The sequence below is a fragment of the Pyrus communis genome, chromosome 6 (genome assembly GCF_963583255.1).
Source record: "Pyrus communis chromosome 6, drPyrComm1.1, whole genome shotgun sequence".
Classification (NCBI taxonomy): domain Eukaryota; kingdom Viridiplantae; phylum Streptophyta; class Magnoliopsida; order Rosales; family Rosaceae; genus Pyrus; species Pyrus communis.
In genome coordinates this window covers 25,124,252-25,142,736 of record NC_084808.1, presented here as the reverse complement: position 1 = coordinate 25,142,736, position 18,485 = coordinate 25,124,252, and the positions used below count along the sequence as shown (strand labels likewise).

The following is an 18,485-nucleotide window of genomic DNA, read 5'->3' as shown; positions in this document are numbered from 1 at the left end:
TTTATGTATTCCCTTAAAAATCATGTCTACCAAAAATCATCAAATCCGAAACCATCTGATTGTTAAATAATGGGTTTAGGGTTTTTTTAGTAAAATCGTATTCGTCAATTTTCTTCACTACAAATGAATATCTTAAGGGTTTTGGATTTGTCTAATTTTCTTGCAAGAAACACGGTTCAGATTGTTAAAGTACATTCCAGAGTGGACCCCACAAAACGTGTGCCAAAAGTTATGTAAAAAAGTGGTGCCACGAATCCGCCACTTTTATCTATATATTGTTTTTTTTTTTTTTAACAAACGATAATATCTATGCTAAACAAAAAGGGTATGATTAGCCTCATAATAAGTTAGCAATAATATTGTTATAAAAATTAATTTTTTCTAAGAACACCCCATATGTTCCCAAACTACCGTTAAACACCATCACATCTACAGTAATCTTCTGATAACCAAATGCAAAAACGAATGCTTTTATTTAATTGAGGTTTCATGAAATTTAAGATAAGGTTTTCGTAACAAATTGTAGACAAAAATAACCATAGCCAACGTAATGGTTTCCTTGACATTTTCAGTCGAGTCAAATGAACATGAGTAGAAAATTATACTAAATAGTAAGTTTACTAAATGTAATATTAGGTCGTAGTTAAGCATGACAAGAGATTTGACCTTGATGAATTAAGTTCAAAATTTCTTTTTAATATTTTAGCAAAAGATACATATGTGACATTTCATATATAAATTTTAATAAATTTCGATCTTTCGAAGAAAAAAAAAATTGTAATAGGGACAAAAAAAAAAAGAATTTAATTGTGTAATAGAGACAAAAACAAAAAGGGTGAAAAAAGGTATTAAAGCTTCTTATTAAAAATGATATTAAACCCTAAAATGTGCCCCATAAAATCTAACGTCTGTCAACCGCCCCCAGACGCGCGTCTTCTTTCGACTCTCCAGTAACCGTTACATTCACCCACGGCGAACCAAACGACGCCGCATAGAAATATATCCGATATAATCCGAACCAGGTCCCGCTTTGCGCTTTATAGTATTGACCCTCCAAACACCACGCTCTCACTCGCGCGTCAAGTCACAGTCGCTCTACTTTCCTTGTTTCCGCACCGGTCACCATATGTAGAAAGCCCGCCAGATCTCGCCACATACGCGCAGAGAGTACTCGCGCTGAGGAAATTACCCAATTCGCGGTCTACAAGAAAAAGAAAAAAGAAAAAGAAAAAAAGGGAGGAAAAATGAAAGCATGTTTGAAAGGCCGTTGAATACCGCATGCACTTCCTCTGGCTCCGTACGACGAAGCGTTTTGAACCACCGTTTACCGCCGAGAAATAGGGGAGGAGACGATTGAGGGGCCGATCGGAGAGTATTCGTTGGAAGCGACTCGTCGTTTGAGTTCCGATCGGGCCGAAGATGAGTGGATGGAATCGGTCCTCCAGAGGAGCGAGGCTGGGCGGTGGTCGCAATTCGAGTTTGCCGCCCGGGCGCACGTCGACCGTTCGACTCGGAAGAGTCCAGCCACAGGCGCCGGGTCACCGCACGATTTTCTGCAACGATCGCGAGGCTAACATTCCCGTCAGATTCTCGGTTGGTGACCCGAATTTTTCTACTTTTTGTCGTCTTATTCTCCGTTCACTCATTTTTTTATTTTTCTGTTTGGTTGCTGAGAAAATATGGCGGAATTTAGAATGATCATTGGAATTGAAATGTTGGATTGTTAATTTATCCTCCAGGAATATTGGAACTTCACTGACGTAGTTCGATAACGTCCGTTTCTTTACCTTCGTTATTTTTTTTTCTGTTGAATTAGTTGTGGTTAATTATTGTTGGTTTTTTATGGATAGTGTGGAATTGAAGAGATTAGGGTTTCTGTAACGGAAAAAAAAATTCAATAAAAATGCTTTTTATGCTTAATGGAGCTTCCTCATGGTTCCAAGGAATGACCAATGTTCATACAAACCACAATGCTGTTGTGGAAGTAAATTTAAGCTCCTTCGATTGTTTGTGCTTTTTTAATTAATTAATTCAACTCTTAAAATTTGCTAACAACAAAAAGGAATATAAATAGGCGAGAAAGATTGTCAGCCTGTATAGAAGCATCAATGTGGGTAAACTCGTTGTTGTCGATTGAGTCGTAGTGTTATGCTTTGTAGATTGTTAGCTGCCCACTTTTCATCTGGATCGTAGAACAGAAGATTAGGATATGGCCTTCTCAGAATTTAGAATATGTTTCTAGCACAGTGGATGTTGTCAGGATTTTGTTTTACCTCCACCATGTGCCATCGACAGGTTTATGAGTATAAACATATAGGATATGTAATCTATGTCCTGTTATCTGCCACTTTAAATCTTACTTCATTTTGTTTGTATTTGGTTTTATTTATTATGCGTTCAATTGTTCCAGGGGAATTCCATATCGACTACAAAGTACAACTTCATTACATTTTTGCCGAAAGGACTCTTTGAACAGGTAATTCACATGCCTCCAAACTACGTGGATGAATATGATTATATTAGAATTTAAAATTATTATATGATTCGGTGCGGCAATTTCTGACCCAACCTAATGACAAGTTGGAACCAGAGCTTGTGTTCTAAATCTTATTATGGTTGTTTTTAAGTACTGAAAATTAGACTGGATGGATAAGAAAAGTTTATAGGAGATGCATTCCCTTGGTAGATAAAGTTGGAAATCTTAAAATTAAGGGCAATTTCAATGAATTTGATTTTAGTTTTCAATCAGCCTGCTTGCTGATGCAGTTCGAAGCTTATCTTCTTTTTTTGTTGTGATGAAGTGTAGGAGTATCATTTTGCTATGGGTTATGCATAAACAACTTGACTAGAGTTGCCAATACCTATGATTTTATTTTGTCATGGTCCTGAGAAATTGTGTTTACACTGACAGTTCAGGAGGGTAGCTAACCTCTACTTTCTGACGATCTCAATTCTATCAACAACGCCAATCAGGTATGTTAACTTTATTTGGTTTGGTACTTGTTTTATAAGGTCTTAACAGGAAAACGTGTATGAAGTGGAAAATGCACCTCAGTAGAGGAGATGCCAATGTTATTTGTTTATTTTTCGCATTCAGTTACACACATTTTGAAGTGGAAGTTTGTTTAAGTTTCTGAAAATAAAAAGAGCGATGTGTGCACCCTATTTTTCTTCAGTTTGGGTTCTTTGTTTTGTTATTAACACACTTACGTGCACTTTGGAAATATTGCTTACAAATTTGCTTTGGCATCTCTGAATATGAAAGGGTACTGACTACAGTTGATTCACCTGTAATAAATTAATTTATAATACTAATAATTGTTACAATTCTAAGCATAACGTTTTCAAGTGTGTCTAATATTGCAGTCCTGTGCATCCTGTAACCAATGTGGTCCCTCTGAGTTTGGTGCTTTTTGTTTCTCTTGTTAAGGAAGCATTTGAGGATTGGGTGAGTACCAGTCTGCCTATTATATCATGCAACCTTGATTTTTAGTATAGCATTTTTTGTTTTTCTGTATTGCCAATATCAACCTTTTCTCTCTGTGATAGCTGCGGTGTGAAGTTTTATCTATCATTTATGCAGTTAAGTATGAAAGCGAGGACGAATGAATAACTATGTACCTTTTTATTTTGAATTTATGTTAAACAGAAGCGCTTCCAGAATGATATGACCATAAATAATGCTTCTGTCGATGTCTTGCAAGATCAGAAATGGGAAAGTATTCCCTGGAAAAAGTTGCAGGTTGGAGATATTGTCAGGGTGAGTGTACTGCTTACTTATGTTTCCTTATGGATATGCATTTGATGTGCCATAATATGATATAGGCACTTCTATAAGGTTATTGTGTTATGCTGTAACATGGATATTGGTTGTAACTCCTGTGGATGATGATGGTTGTTGTATGTTATAAAACATTACCCACCCAACCCTGGGGCAGGAAAAATAATTCCCATTTATCATATAAGCATTTGAGCATCATGTCGTTTTCACCTTATGGTGCATCTATTTATTTTCTGCTGATTATTTTTCTCGAGTTTGTCATATTATTCATTTATCTTCTATTCCCATCATTGTTTATGGCTCATTTGCCTGCCATTGTGATAGAACTTTAAGGGCTTGTGAATTATCGTATCCGAGCTTCCTTCATTAGAGACTTTGCTTTGTATTGGGAGGTTTTGCTATGTCATATTATGTTTTGAGATTTTTCTATGGATAAACAAGTCTCCATGACTATTGGCGCTTTTGACAACCCAGCTCTGTGGGAGTTGATTCTTCTTTGTGGCAACAAGGGTGGTGGGAGATAGAAACTACTAAGTGCTGTCGTCCAGCCGATGCATGGTCTTGTTGGCATGTTGATGATGTGTGCGTAAATAATTATGCAATAGTTGAATTGGCACTACAGCAGAATAGAGATTGTTGCTATTGGAGAGGTATTGTCATGTTGATGATGTGTCCAAACATGATCATACGATAGTTGAATTGGTTGGAAGTTCTCTTGAATGGTAACTCTTCATTGTGATGACGTGTTTAAATAAACTTGGTCTTGTGATGGCTAAGAAGGTTGGAAATTCCCATTACTAGTAACTTTCATTTCTCCCCCCTTGCTGTCCAAAGTTTTAGAAACATGGAATTGAGTAATGCTTTATATGGTCATGATGATTTTTTTGTAGCAATCAGAAGATAATTGATTCATATTGTCTTGGATGTTTGCTGTCTTTCTTTTAAACGTTTGAGTTGTTCTGTCGTACATTTGCATGTTGTTTCCATTAAAAAAAGAATGTTATCTGGCACTACCTAGAAGCTGATGTTTTGTATTGGTTTTAGATTAAGCAGAACGGATATTTCCCTGCAGATCTGCTTTTTCTTGCTGGTACAAACCCAGATGGTGTCTGCTACATTGAGGTTCTTGATTCTTTCATATCTTTTAGTTTTTGAATATTCAGTCATGCATGTTTGACATGGATGGAGTCACCCTTTTTTGAAATAAATAATAAGAAAAATCTTTTCCTTTTTTTGTTTTTGTTTTTGTAACAGACTGCAAATTTGGATGGGGAAACTAATTTGAAGATCAGAAAAGCATTAGAAAAGACTTGGGATTACTCGACTCCTGAGAAAGCATCTGAATTCAAAGGTTTAGTATTTCCTGTTAACCTGCCGTTCAGCAAGTCTTTAGAATTGTACATTCATATACTTGAGTGTGCTTCAAACAATGATCCAAGTAATCTTGTTAAATGCGATGGGTATGAAATTTGATTGCTAAATTGACGAGTCATTTGTTGCGGTTGTGATGAACGTTTAATTCATTGCAGGAGAAGTGCAGTGTGAACAACCTAACAATTCTTTGTACACCTACACTGGAAATCTCATTATTGACAAGCAGACATTACCTCTATCTCCAAACCAAATTCTGCTACGAGTATGATGTCTTTTTGTTTCTCAGTATTGGAATTTATTTTAGAACGTGATTTTAATATTTTCCCTTGGATTTTGCGCCCATTTTTTTTTTATGTAAAGTTACTCTTGCAGCTGATAAAAATGGTCTATGTATTACTATCTTGCATTTCAATTTTCTATGGAACTAGTTGGTCTGCATGAATTTTTTTGCTTCACTAATAGTTATAGAATTGTGAATTATGTTAATCTTTGTGTTATTGATCCATAATGGTCTTGTATCGTTTATTTGATTTGATTTTGCTCTCGTATCCACTTGTGAAACTGACCTGGGAAACTCATTGGAATTGGGACTTTGCTATGTTTTTACAGGGTTGCAGTCTCAGGAATACTGAGTACATTTTTGCGACTGTTATATTTACAGGTCATGAAACCAAGGTATGTTGTCATGAAGTGGAGTAAATTAAATGCCTCTATTTTTAACTCCCACCCTTTATGTTTACATATGTAGAGTGTAGTAAACATGAATTCTTGGATTAGTTGCCTTCTTTGTCCGTCAGTGTTCTTACTTCAGTAGATGTTTGTGACTTGGATTCTCTTTCAGAAAAAGTACTTTTGTGCTATTGTCTTACACATGCTTCTTTTACTTGTCCCATTCCTCTTATTCTATTGGTACCTCCCTCTTGTTTTTGTATTTTCTGTCCATACTTGTGAACTATTGATAATTTTCTATTTTGGTTATTGCAGGTTATGATGAATGCCATGAATGTTCCTTCGAAAAGAAGTACACTGGAGAGGAAACTTGACAAACTTATACTCGCGCTTTTTGCTTTTCTCTTTACGTTGTGTTTGATTGGAGCTATCGGCAGGTGCGAGAATATGCTATCCAGTAATTTGATTGTGTATTTTCCTTTGGAATTTATTATATTACCACTCAAATTCTTTACATAATTTTTCCGTATCATGATGATGTTTCTGGTTTATGTAATTCTATAGTGGTGTATTCATCAACCACAAGTACTACTACTTAGGTCTCTGGGGAAAAAAGAGCGGCGACTCGGCAATGGCATACAGCTCGTTTGACCCTAATAACCGTTTTCTGGTAACATTCTAGCTTCAGCAGAACAATTGCTGTAGAGATTGATTCATGTTGTACTATTTCTTTTTGCTTATGTTGTTTATTGGTCTTATAGGTTATCATTCTGACGATGTTTACCCTCATTACTCTGTACTCAACAATAATCCCTATTTCTCTTTATGTTTCCATTGAGGCAAGTTTCTTCACTCGACACTGCAGCTGCTTGCTATTTAATACTTTTTTGATGGGTTGAAAATTCTATTAAAATTATTTTATCCATTGCAGATGATCAAATTTATCCAGTCTACCCAATATATCAATAATGACTTGCGTATGTACCATTTTGAAAGCAATACCCCTGCCTTGGCTAGGACGTCAAATTTGAATGAAGAACTTGGACAGGTAAGTTAATCCCATATTGGCATTTTAATTGTGGAGCACAAAGTTTTTTTCTCGCTAATTTATTCTAGGAAAAACAATTATTTGTTACTATTTTCGTTTACTTTATATTCTAATATTACTATTTATCATAGTTAGTAAAATACGGAACGGGTATAGTACGTGAAAAGAACATAATTGTATTATTAGGCAACTTTGTTATTTAAAAATTGGGCCAATTTTTAAAATTTAAAATTTATTTATTTACTTTTTCTATTAAAAAATATTTTAAAAGTACGGTAGAATATGTGAATTTTATATGTATTATTGAAAAATGTGTGAAAATAACGTGGTTTAACCATGAAAAGTACGTACATGCATGTATTATACGTGTATTATACATTGGAGTTTTAAAAAATGTGCAATTCAACGAATCATTAATAGGTGTTCGAAAAAAGGAATTTTTTTAAAAAATACGACGTAGTTGTATACACCAATTTACTAATTAGAAAAGATTTACATTGTTTTAGTATCCCAGAGGAATGTTTTTATTGAAATCTCTATCAATTTGCTCTTATAATGCTTTTGTTGATGGTGACACCGTGACAGTCTATTCTTTGGTCAGGTGGAATACATCTTTTCTGATAAAACTGGAACTCTAACACGAAACTTGATGGAGTTCTTTAAGTGTTCAATTGGAGGGGAGGTCTATGGAACTGGTATCACTGAAATTGAAAGGGGAATAGCAGAGCGGAATGGTATAAAACTTGTTGAGGTATATTTCACTCTCTCTCTGTGTAGTACATACATACATACATACATGTATGTATGTGTGTGTGTGTGTGTGTATATAAATGATATAATTATGTTAGATATTAAATGAAAAAATCTTCCTCTTAATGGAGTTATGATTTCGCTACAGGGTTACAATTCAGGCAATGCAGCCCATGAGAAGGGATTCAACTTTGATGATCCTAAGCTTATGCGAGGAGGTTGGAGGAACGAGCCTAATCCTGATCTTTGTAAGGTAGATTTTTTTATTTGCTAGAAGTATATTTAAATATCTTCATCATTACTGTGGTGTGGAGCTACATGCAGCATGCTCAATGTTGGAAGTTCTTTTTCTCCTTTCGTTTTGGGGGATTATGATAGCTGTTTTCGCTCTGTTGTAGTTTTTCTCCTTGCCATCTTGTTTTATGGTCTTTAGGGTCTATGGAAGTTTATTTTCTTTGAGGGAATTCCGTACAGAATTATTCTTACGACAACTGAATTAGTGTATCTCTGATTCTCTGACATACCATGAAGGCATATCATAAATTCTTAGCTTTGATACTTTTATTGATAGTTTTTGTTCTATTGGTAGGAATTCTTCAGATGCCTTGCTATATGTCACACAGTGCTTCCTGAGGGTGAAGAGTCCCCAGAAAAAATCACATATCAAGCTGCATCCCCTGATGAGTCTGCTTTGGTAATTGCTGCAAAGAACTTCGGCTTCTTCTTTCACAGGTATACACTTCTCGTTTCTGTCCTATTGACTGGGATTGCTATTTGTCATACTTTTAAACCACATAGTGACAGATGTGTGAAGGGAGGTTCGGTTTGGTCACATCAGATAACACCAAACTATTTTTATTTGATCCATGAATTTGTTTCCATCTGATCTATATTTCAACTGTTTGAATTGGGTCTCTTATTTTTTTTGTGCTAATAATGTTGCTTTCCATTCTTTTTTCTGGTTCTGCTAGAAGTGCCTTGAGAGAGCTGTTATCAATTAGTCCAGCTTATTTAAGGTTGATATCTTCCTTTTTTTCTCAGACGTACACCAACGATGATATATGTTCGTGAATCTCACACTGAGAAAATTGGTACAGTTCAAGGTGTGTCTTACGAGATTCTCAATGTGCTTGAATTTAATAGGTGGGTTATGTCCTTGAGCACATTTGTTCACTTGTATTTTTTGGGCCATGGTACTTTTATAATTTCATCGTTGATTGCCTAACATTTATTACATATCTGTTGCTTAACTAGTACAAGGAAGCGTCAGTCTGTTGTATGCCGTTACACAGATGGCAGGCTTGTTTTGTACTGCAAGGTAATAGCTTATTGGGCTTTTATATTCGATGAAATTGCTGAGCAGTTGGCAAATAAATTGACATTAAGTCAGGAACCTGTTATTGATAGGGTGCTGATAATGTAATCTACGAGAGATTGGCTGATGGACAAGATGATTTGAAAAAAGTATCTAGGGAACACTTGGAATTATTTGGATCTGCTGGATTACGTACTCTTTGCTTGGCCTATAGAGATTTAAGTCCTGATACATATGAAAGCTGGAATGAGAAGTTTATTCAGGCTAAATCCTCACTACGGGACCGTGAAAAGAAGTTGGATGAGGTATGTTCTGTTGAATCTGGTTTTGGTAGTAAGGGGGTGTGACTTTCTAGATTTGGTGTGAACTGTTATAACTTCATTAGCTTTATTACTTCGAGTTGTTTTCTGTTTTATTCTTCTATGCATCCATTTCGTTTTTGTTTTACCAACCCCCGCCCCCTCCTCTCTATTTCATTGTTTATTTTTAGTGATGTTGATATTAAATCATTGCAAAATTATTTTGAAATCAATGAAGGTGGCAGAAATCATAGAGAAAGATCTCATTTTGATTGGATGCACTGCCATCGAAGATAAGCTTCAAGAAGGAGTCCCAAATTGCATAGAGACTCTATCAAGAGCTGGTATTAAGATTTGGGTGCTAACAGGGGACAAGATGGAAACTGCAATAAATATAGCTTATGGTGAGTGGTATCTTATGAGAGCTGGGGCTTCTTTATTCCCTTCACATTCTCTCTCTCTCTCTCTCTCTCTCTCTCTCTCTCTCTCTCTCTCTCTCTCTCTCTCTGTGATAACATTATCTTTTGTTTTCTTAAATTTGCTGCAGCATGCAATTTGATCAACAATGAAATGAAACAGTTTATTATCAGTTCAGAAACTGATGTGATTAGAGAAGTTGAGGACAGGGTAAGCAAAAAATATATAGCTTGCACGTTTAGCCTGTACATACATTAAAAATCACTATCAGCCACGATATTTGCCATTTGCATAATACATTCTGATTCTGGCGTTAGGGAGACCAAGTGGAAATTGCACGTGTCATTAAAGAACAAGTCAAAAAAGACCTAAACAGGTGCCTCGAGGAAGCGCAAAACTATCTTCACAGTGTGTCTGCACCAAAACTAGCACTTGTAATAGATGGGAAGTGCTTGATGTATGCCTTAGACCCCAGTCTACGAGTGACGCTACTCAACTTGAGCTTGAATTGTAACTCAGTTGTTTGCTGTCGAGTTTCTCCTTTGCAGAAAGCACAGGTGAGTTTTCCAATGGATTTCAACTCTTAACATTATGTGTTTGAGTAATAAGCCTATGAATTCAAGAACCTTTATGAATCATGTGTTGGGCTACTCCCTATATTGTCAATTGGTTTTATAGTGGATCCTCAACTTTTTCATGGTATCAGAGCAGGCTGTCCCACGTGTGAAGTCAAATGGCCACATGTGCTCCATGTCACCTGAGTTGTGTTGTCCATGTGTTAGGCTTGGAAATTCACCACACATGAGGGGGTGTGTTGAGAATGAATTCCACATTGATGAGAGGAGGGACCTTGCATGTGCTTATAAGTAGTTGGGCTCTCCCATATTGGCAATTGGTTTTAGGGTGGAACCCCAACTTCTTCAAGAATAGCTTCACTAGAGAAGCATTAGGAAACTAGTTTTAGTTCTTAAAATTTTGACTCTCTAATATATATAATATTTAGAAGTTTCATATTTTAAAAGTGAAATTATGTAGTTCACTTGAAGCATTGCCACTGTCTTCAGGTGACAAGTATGGTAAAAAAGGGTGCAAAGAAGATAACATTGAGCATTGGTGATGGTGCCAATGATGTGAGCATGATCCAAGCTGCTCATGTTGGCGTTGGAATAAGTGGGCAAGAGGGAATGCAAGCAGTGATGGCTAGTGATTTTGCTATTGCCCAGTTCCGCTTTCTTACTGATTTACTGCTTGTGCATGGACGGTGGTCATATATTAGATTATGCAAGGTATGGATTTCTTGCAACTTCCAAAACTTTAACATCTATTGTGTGGTCACGAGCTTGACAAATCTTATTGCATTTTTCAGGTTGTTACATACTTCTTTTACAAGAATCTTACATTCACGTTAACTCAATTTTGGTTCACCTTTCAAACTGGATTTTCTGGTCAAAGATTCTACGATGATTGGTTTCAGTCATTGTATAATGTCATATTCACAGCCTTGCCTGTAATCATCGTTGGGCTTTTTGACAAGGTATTGTATCTGTCCATACACTCAATAATGCATTTTTTTTTAAATTGCGTCTGGGAGAAATTATTATTTGGGTCGTTGCCTTTTTAGTGGATGAGGCGTATAAACTTTTTTATGAGTGTCAACTTTCTTTATCAGGATGTGAGTGCAGCCCTCTCCAAGAAGTACCCTGAACTATACAGGGAGGGAATAAGAAATGCCTTTTTTAAATGGAGGGTTGTGGCAGTATGGGCTTTCTTCTCCGTTTACCAATCTTTAATCTTCTATTATTTTGTCACTTCATCAAGTGATCGTGGTCAAAACTCATCCGGAAAGATGTTTGGACTTTGGGATGTCAGCACAATGGCCTTTACTTGTGTTGTAGTGACAGTCAACTTTCGTTTGCTTATGGTGTGCAATTCAATCACAAGGTGGCATTATATTAGTGTTGGAGGAAGCCTTGCAGCGTGGTTTATATTCATCTTCATATATTGTATCATAGACCAGAAGGTTGGTCCTTTTATCTTTGTATTTGGTTTGTTCTTTGAGTTTTTTATCGAAATATTTGAGATATTTAACTTATTTATTTTTATTGCAGAGAAATCTTTATTACGTCATATATGTCCTGATGAGTACCTTCTATTTCTACCTGACACTTCTACTAGTCCCAGTTTTTGCACTTTTTGGCGACTTCGTTTACCAAGGGTAAGAAAATGAGATCTCTGTTGCAATCTGCAGCTTTTCAATAGGTACGGGTTGGTTTTCCATTTATCATTGATGAAATAACCGATGGTTTGTTATACAGGATCCAGAGATGGTTCTTCCCTTTCGATTATCAGATAATTCAGGAAATTCACAGGCATGAGCCCGAAGGTAGAAGCAGGGATGATTTACTGGAAATCGGAAACCAGCTCACCCCAGCCGAGGCAAGGAGCTTTGCCATAGCTCAACTCCCTCGGGAGGTATCAAAACACACAGGGTTTGCTTTTGACTCGCCTGGATACGAATCATTTTTCGCTTCCCAGCTGGGAGTCCATGCCCCTCAAAAAGCATGGGATGTCGCTCGGAGAGCCAGCATGAAAAGAACAGCGAAAAAGAAATAAACTGGATTAAGAAGATTCTTGTATAAATTATCATTTTGACGTCACGGCGTAGGAAAATTTGTAATTAGCCCTGTGCCATATCACCCGTAGTTCTAGCTCTTTTGATATATCCAGTATCTGTTTTACGTCTTCAGAAACTGTAGTGGTATATCCTGGTTGTACATTTACATGATTTAAATCAACTTAGAGAAGAGCATTCTCTTCCAGTGTAAGAGAAACTGCATTTCGACCATTTTTCGCTGTTGATGACGAACTGTTTTCTCGCTCAAGGTCGAGGTTGTATATTCGTCCCACATTTTTGTAATGTGAGCTGTAAGAAGCCCTAACTTATAACTTCTGTCAATTGATTGCGATAATGTTCAAGGTTTTTGCCTCATATTCTTCAATGTGCGCTGGCTCGATAATGTAGTTTGACTTAAAAATGGAAATTTCAATCTGCCCTAATATTGAGGAATCAATGGATCATATTTTCAGGTATTGTAGGCAGTCCCCTTCCTTTTGAAATGGTGTTGGAATCCCTCCTGAAGTTGCCCATTCCTTTGCTCTTGATTTCCAGAGTTGGATGGCCATAAATCTTAGGACACACTGTTCTACCATACATGGATTACCCTGGAACCTTATCTTTGCTTCAACTCTCTGGTATTGCTGGAAAGGGAGGAACAATCTTGTCTTCAATGATGGTCAACAACTGCCTGTCTCACCCCAGAAGTTCATTTTTCAATTTGCAAGGGATTGGTATGATGCCAACAAGTTTTCTTCTAGTAAGCCTCCTAGACAAATCATCTCAATCCATTGGATCCACCCGCCAATTGGTAGATATAAAATCAATACAGATGGGAGTTGTAATGACCCATTTAGGCACATAAGTGCTGGAGGTTTGATTCGCAATTCTGAAGGGGATTGGATTAAGGGATTTGTTGCTAATTTGGGCAGAGGAACCATCATGGAAGCTGAGCTTTGGGGTGTTTTCATGGGCCTTTCTATAGCTTGGGATGAGGGATGCAGGGATGTGATCCTTGAATGTGATTCTTGGGATGCTGTTATTTTGATCCAAAAACCTATTCTGGATTCGCACCCACTCTACAACCTCATTATTGGCTGCAAAGAAGCCATCGGAAAAAATTGGAGATGTGAAGTCACTCATATCTATAGAGAAATGAATGCCTCAGCTGATCACATGGCTGACTTGGGTCATGGGCTATCCCTAGGCCTTCATGTTTTTGTTTCTCCTCCTACCACTGGTAGTAATTTTCTTGTTTCTGATTCTATTGGCAGGGCCCTTCCTAGGGCTGTTCTTGCCTGATTTTTTTGTTTTGTTGCCGGGCTTTGCCCTCCGTTGTACCAAAAAAAAAAAAAAGTGTTTTATGACAAAAGCATAATGGAGGGGAGGGGAGAATCAAATATAGGATCTTGGGTGCAAAAGCACGGGCACTAAGAGCAATTCCACCTTTAAAGACTTTGCACCAGCATCCAGGCTATTTATCCATTCAAGTGAACATTAATAGACCCCAGTGAACAATAATAGGCCAAAGCATCTTCACCCTTAAAAAAAAATGGGCTGGCACCCCAATCTAAAAATGCGCTGGCACAAACGATCTCCACCCCTACAAAATATGCTGGCACCCGGCACATTTAAAATATTTTAAATTTTTTTATAAAAGAATAAATAAAAAAAATAGTTTTAATTTCGGATAAAAATTTTAACCAATCTTGTAACGCCATGTGTCATTATCCGAACGTACTATTTTGTGAATATACAAGAACCACAACCAACTCAATGACAGAAGGACAAGAGAGAGCACTACGAAGCAAGAAAAATTACTCTCCATCGTATAATGATAATCTTTGTTCACTTGTTTTGGTTTCTTGAACCATTTCTTCATCTGCACAAGAACTAGATTCAGAAGCGCTTCCTTCTTTTCAAGAGTGCAGGTGCAGTCGCCTTCTTCAACGAGCCGCGGCCAGTTTTTCTGACAAGGATTGCTGGCATTCATTTAATGACTCTTCATCTCCCTCATACTCATCATCACCTTCACAGACAAAATGAATCCCCCACTTTTCAGCCGCCTTTCATCAAAGGCGGATCTCTCCTCGTCACATGTATCTTATAACCGTCTTTTAACTACAAAACGGTACCAAGCGATCCCCAATCGGGTACCAGCACAAGTGAACTTGGTCTTCATTCGTGTTTGGTTCTCCACTACGAGGGAGTTCTTCTCTTATGTCATCTGGTATTTGCTGGTTGAGAGAGACTACAACGCCTATGATCACGCTTTTGCGAATGCCGTTTTTCTTTCGGAGAATGTAACCGCACCTTGAGAAAACCAGTCTGGTATCTTGTTTCCTAGCATGCTAAGATTCCGTTTTTTCCTCAAGTAGCTCTGCAACAAAAGATTTCAAACCGATGACGACTTAGTTACAGTTTTTATACGTGTGCGTATGTGTGTGTAGAGAGAGAGAGGACCTTAGCAAGTCTTTTCTTAACAACTGAGGAGCAAGCATTGCAACCACTCGTATATATACAACCTCACCAAGGATTTCAAGCACTCAAGGCCCGGAATACCGACAACTTTGTCACAACTTGTAAGTTTCAGCTCCACTAAGTTTCGCAGGTTTGAAATATCAGAGATACTTTCTAATGAGGTGCTGTTTGCAACATTTACCTCTTCCAAACTCGAAGGAACCGGAGGAAGAGACTTGAGAGTGTGAAAGTCTAAGCACAATTAGTATTGCACCCTAACCTTTCATTCCTACGTAGTAACATAAACCAATGAGAAAGTAGAGAAAAGGCATATATATCCAACTTCCAATTATATAGTTAAAGATAAGATTGTTGACATCTGAACAGTCGCAAAGGAAGAATTGTATGATGGAAGAAATGATTAATTTTATCTAAGAAACACTTTTAAAGCGCTCCCTGATCAACTCAAACTTTAGACTAAAACCTTATGTGTTATAATTTTTTAATTCAAATCAACAAATCTTAGTGCACAATGCAACGTCTCTTTTTTTTTTTCATTTCAAAATTGTCTTTTATATTAATTAAACTAAAATCGAACAAAATTTGTTTTGAAAAAATCTAACAAATTATGAAATTTAATATTAATTCCACAATTAAATCTAGCCATGCTTAATTAGCATGGTTCAGAATAAAGAGAACAAAATAATAGCTTTGGAGGGGTTTTGTTTGTGATGTTACATGCATATTGATTTATCGAGCCATGAACACATAAACATATATCGAATAAGTGAGAAACATTTCACTCATTAAGTTGTCGTGTACAAATCCATAAATTAACAAAAATAAAAATAACTAAAGAATTAGCCTGAATAATACAGGCGCCAACTATATATACATATATATATATATATATATATATATGTGTGTGTGTGTGTGTGTGTGTGTAGGCCAATTGGCATGGCTTTTATGTCTATAGTGGATGAAACGACGTACGTAAACAAAATTTGAGGTTAGATGAAACTACGTACGTAAACAAAATTTGTGATACAGATACATATTATTATTTAATTAAAGTGTCTACCTTAGCTGGACAGCTGGTTCAGATTACCAAAGGCTTAACTGAAAGAATTGGATCTGCTCCGGACCTTAGTGTCCGAAGCCTAAAGATTAATTTATTTGGATCGCTGATTGTTGTATAAAAGAAATTGAAATCGTTGATTTTATGTAGTAGGTCAGAAAAATGAGTTAATGTAGACTATAAAATTGAATTTGTACGGTCCAGATAAATTGATCTTTAGGCCTTGGACACTAAGGTCGAAGGCGGATCGAATTCCATAACTGAAAGTTGTGATTTGACAGAACATCATTTCAATGATCACCAAGTTGACTGATTTTGCTTTTAAAACTCCTAATTTTGTCATAAGTTCCTACACTACATATTGTAGTCTAGAAGCTCTGGTTCTTCGATTTTTACTATTTAGATCGAATCTGTTTACTTTCCGACGTCGGGATAAATGGTGCAATTGTTTTTTTATTTCAGGGAAGGAAAAGATTTACAACAAGAAGCTCTTAGGGCAAGCAAATTTATAAAAATTCTAGAATCAAATACAACGCGCCTCAACATGAAGATTCTGCCACCACAAAAATTAACTATTTAGATCGACAGAAGATGCTTGCCACGCTTTAGCCAGTGCGTCAATCACAAAAATTAACTTCGTGGAAGATATGACAGAAAGAAATATTGGAAACAGCAAGCAATGAACTTTTGGATGTTGGACACCAGAGTAGCTAAGTTGCGAGGGGATAGAAGAGGTCCCATTCAAAGCATTAAGAAGGACTTTAGAATCCCCCTCCACCTCCAAGCAAGAGAAACCACGATCATGAGCAGTCTTAAGACCATCAAGGACAGCTTGACCTTCAGCAACAAGAATATTATAACAGTTAGATCATCTGCGGTTAGCGACAAAAAAAATTGTCCAAGTCACTTCATTATTATTATTTTTTTTCCAAGTTACTTCTTTTTTTGTCCAAATTTCATTAGGTCTCAAAGCGCATTGGATGCTTAGTGTGTTTTTAGGTCTCCCCAATCTATAAACCTGTGTGACCGGGACTTGATATTTAATCTTTGTCTCAAAAAGAGCAAAGCAAAAATCTTAACCTTTGGAGGTAGACAAAGCTTCCAAATATATTAATCTACGTATTACAATATATAGAGAATTCCAAACTTTCCATAATTAGAAAGAAAAATACATTTGTGAGGAGTGTAAAATGAGATTTTTAGAATGTTAATAATAGTTTCCTAACATGTATAATAAACAAAGAATTTATATATAATATATTGGGTAGAAGATATATTGATTATGACAGTGTAACAATCACAAACAAATAATTATTGTATGAGAGCAATAAGCTAATTAACTAGTAGGAAAATCACTTTGCGCGACGTAGGTACTTTCGTCGCGCAAAGTTAAAAATCGTTGCCTAAGGGTTTGCGCGACGCAACTTCGTCGCGCGTTAACCGTCGCGCCAAGGCAGTGACGGCAGGGTTTGCGCGACGAAGAAGCAACCTACGTCGCGCAAAGCATCTTTGCGCGACGTAGGGACCCGCGTCGCGCAAAGCCGCTTTGCGCAACGCACGTCCTACGTCGCGCAAAGACGCTTTGCGCGACGCGGTCCCTACGTCGCGCAAATACACTTTGCGCAACATAGGTTGCTTCTTCGTCGCGCAAACCCCTCTTTTTTCTTTTTCTTTTTTTTGAAAAAAATATTTTTATTTAATTTTTAATAAATATTGTAATTAAATTATAAACAATAATTAATAAACCAAGAAAAAGTATATAATTATAGAATATATGAAAATGTACATACAAGATGTCCGAACAAAAAAAAACAAAAACTACAACAAGTAGTCTTCTAGGTTTGATACAACAGGCTACTGGGTATCGGCTAGGCGATGTGGCTGGAGGGTCAAAGATAGAGCAAGATCAGGTGCTGGCATCGGGATTTAAAGGCCGGACATGTGTAAGGCCCGTAAGATCATACTTATCTTCTCGTCCTGGGCCGATAACTGGGTTGCAATATGGGCTTCCCGGGCTGCTTCTTAGACCACAATCTGGGACACCGTGAGAGTAACCTCAGTAAAAGGTGTAGGCTCCCCAATCAATGAAGCACTCACGACTAAAGCAGTAGCTGCTGAAAATGCGGAATGCTCATTGGTCACACTCCGACGACAAGTGATCAACTGCGACATCTATACACTTTTTGAACCATAGAAATATAATTATAAAATGACTAGGCATTAAGTCATAACATACCCGCTGTATTTTAGGAACTTCTTGTTGCATAACATCTGATTTTAAGCGTCTCAAAATAAAAGGTCCCAATATAGATTTCATGCGGCCAATCAAATCTCTATCTTCACCAATTAATAGATTTTTCAAGTCAACATCCTTAGTAGTGAAAAGATCTGGCATCATAAACTCCAGCATAGACCAAAGCTCCTACAACAGAAACATACAAGTCAATGAGTCATTTAACAACAAAACTAAAATCTAAAAGAAATTAATAAAAGCATGAGTTTCACTACAAAATCAATAGTAATCTATTAAACCTAGAGTAATACCATTCCTCGATTCTCTTCCCTCCATTGTATACCTTCATTCTCAGCAATTTCGATGACCTACACAAAGCAAGCAGTAAGAAAAATTTTGAACGAAGCTTATATTTATAAAGTTGAGAGATCAAATAATCCAATTAAA

General features: G+C 36.8%; 1 protein-coding gene across 1 annotated transcript; it reads left to right on the top strand.

Annotated features, from left to right (window-relative positions):
- The first annotated feature begins 1,147 nt into the window (after nt 1-1,147).
- Nucleotides 1,148-12,603, top strand: LOC137737558 (phospholipid-transporting ATPase 3-like). Its single transcript, XM_068477079.1, has 27 exons — nt 1,148-1,593; nt 2,411-2,476; nt 2,912-2,973; nt 3,367-3,448; nt 3,650-3,760; nt 4,826-4,903; nt 5,036-5,132; nt 5,311-5,417; nt 5,765-5,830; nt 6,140-6,261; nt 6,389-6,494; nt 6,586-6,663; nt 6,756-6,872; nt 7,474-7,623; nt 7,771-7,875; nt 8,212-8,354; nt 8,664-8,765; nt 8,877-8,940; nt 9,030-9,242; nt 9,475-9,640; nt 9,784-9,863; nt 9,971-10,210; nt 10,718-10,939; nt 11,020-11,187; nt 11,323-11,673; nt 11,762-11,868; nt 11,969-12,603. Exons 1-27 carry the CDS (start codon nt 1,420-1,422, stop codon nt 12,264-12,266), a joined length of 3,675 nt encoding a protein of 1,224 aa, XP_068333180.1. The 5' UTR covers nt 1,148-1,419; the 3' UTR covers nt 12,267-12,603.
- The last annotated feature ends 5,882 nt before the right edge of the window (nt 12,604-18,485 follow it).

Excerpts from the sequence above, each read along its gene's own strand:
- LOC137737558 (XM_068477079.1), top strand. The coding sequence starts at position 1,420 with ATGAGTGGATGGAATCGGTCCTCCAGAGGAGCGAGGCTGGGCGGTGGT. Across the intron at positions 7,876-8,211 it reads CTAATCCTGATCTTTGTAAG|GAATTCTTCAGATGCCTTGC; the intron begins GTAGATTTTTTT and ends TTCTATTGGTAG. Across the intron at positions 9,641-9,783 it reads TGCAATAAATATAGCTTATG|CATGCAATTTGATCAACAAT; the intron begins GTGAGTGGTATC and ends AATTTGCTGCAG.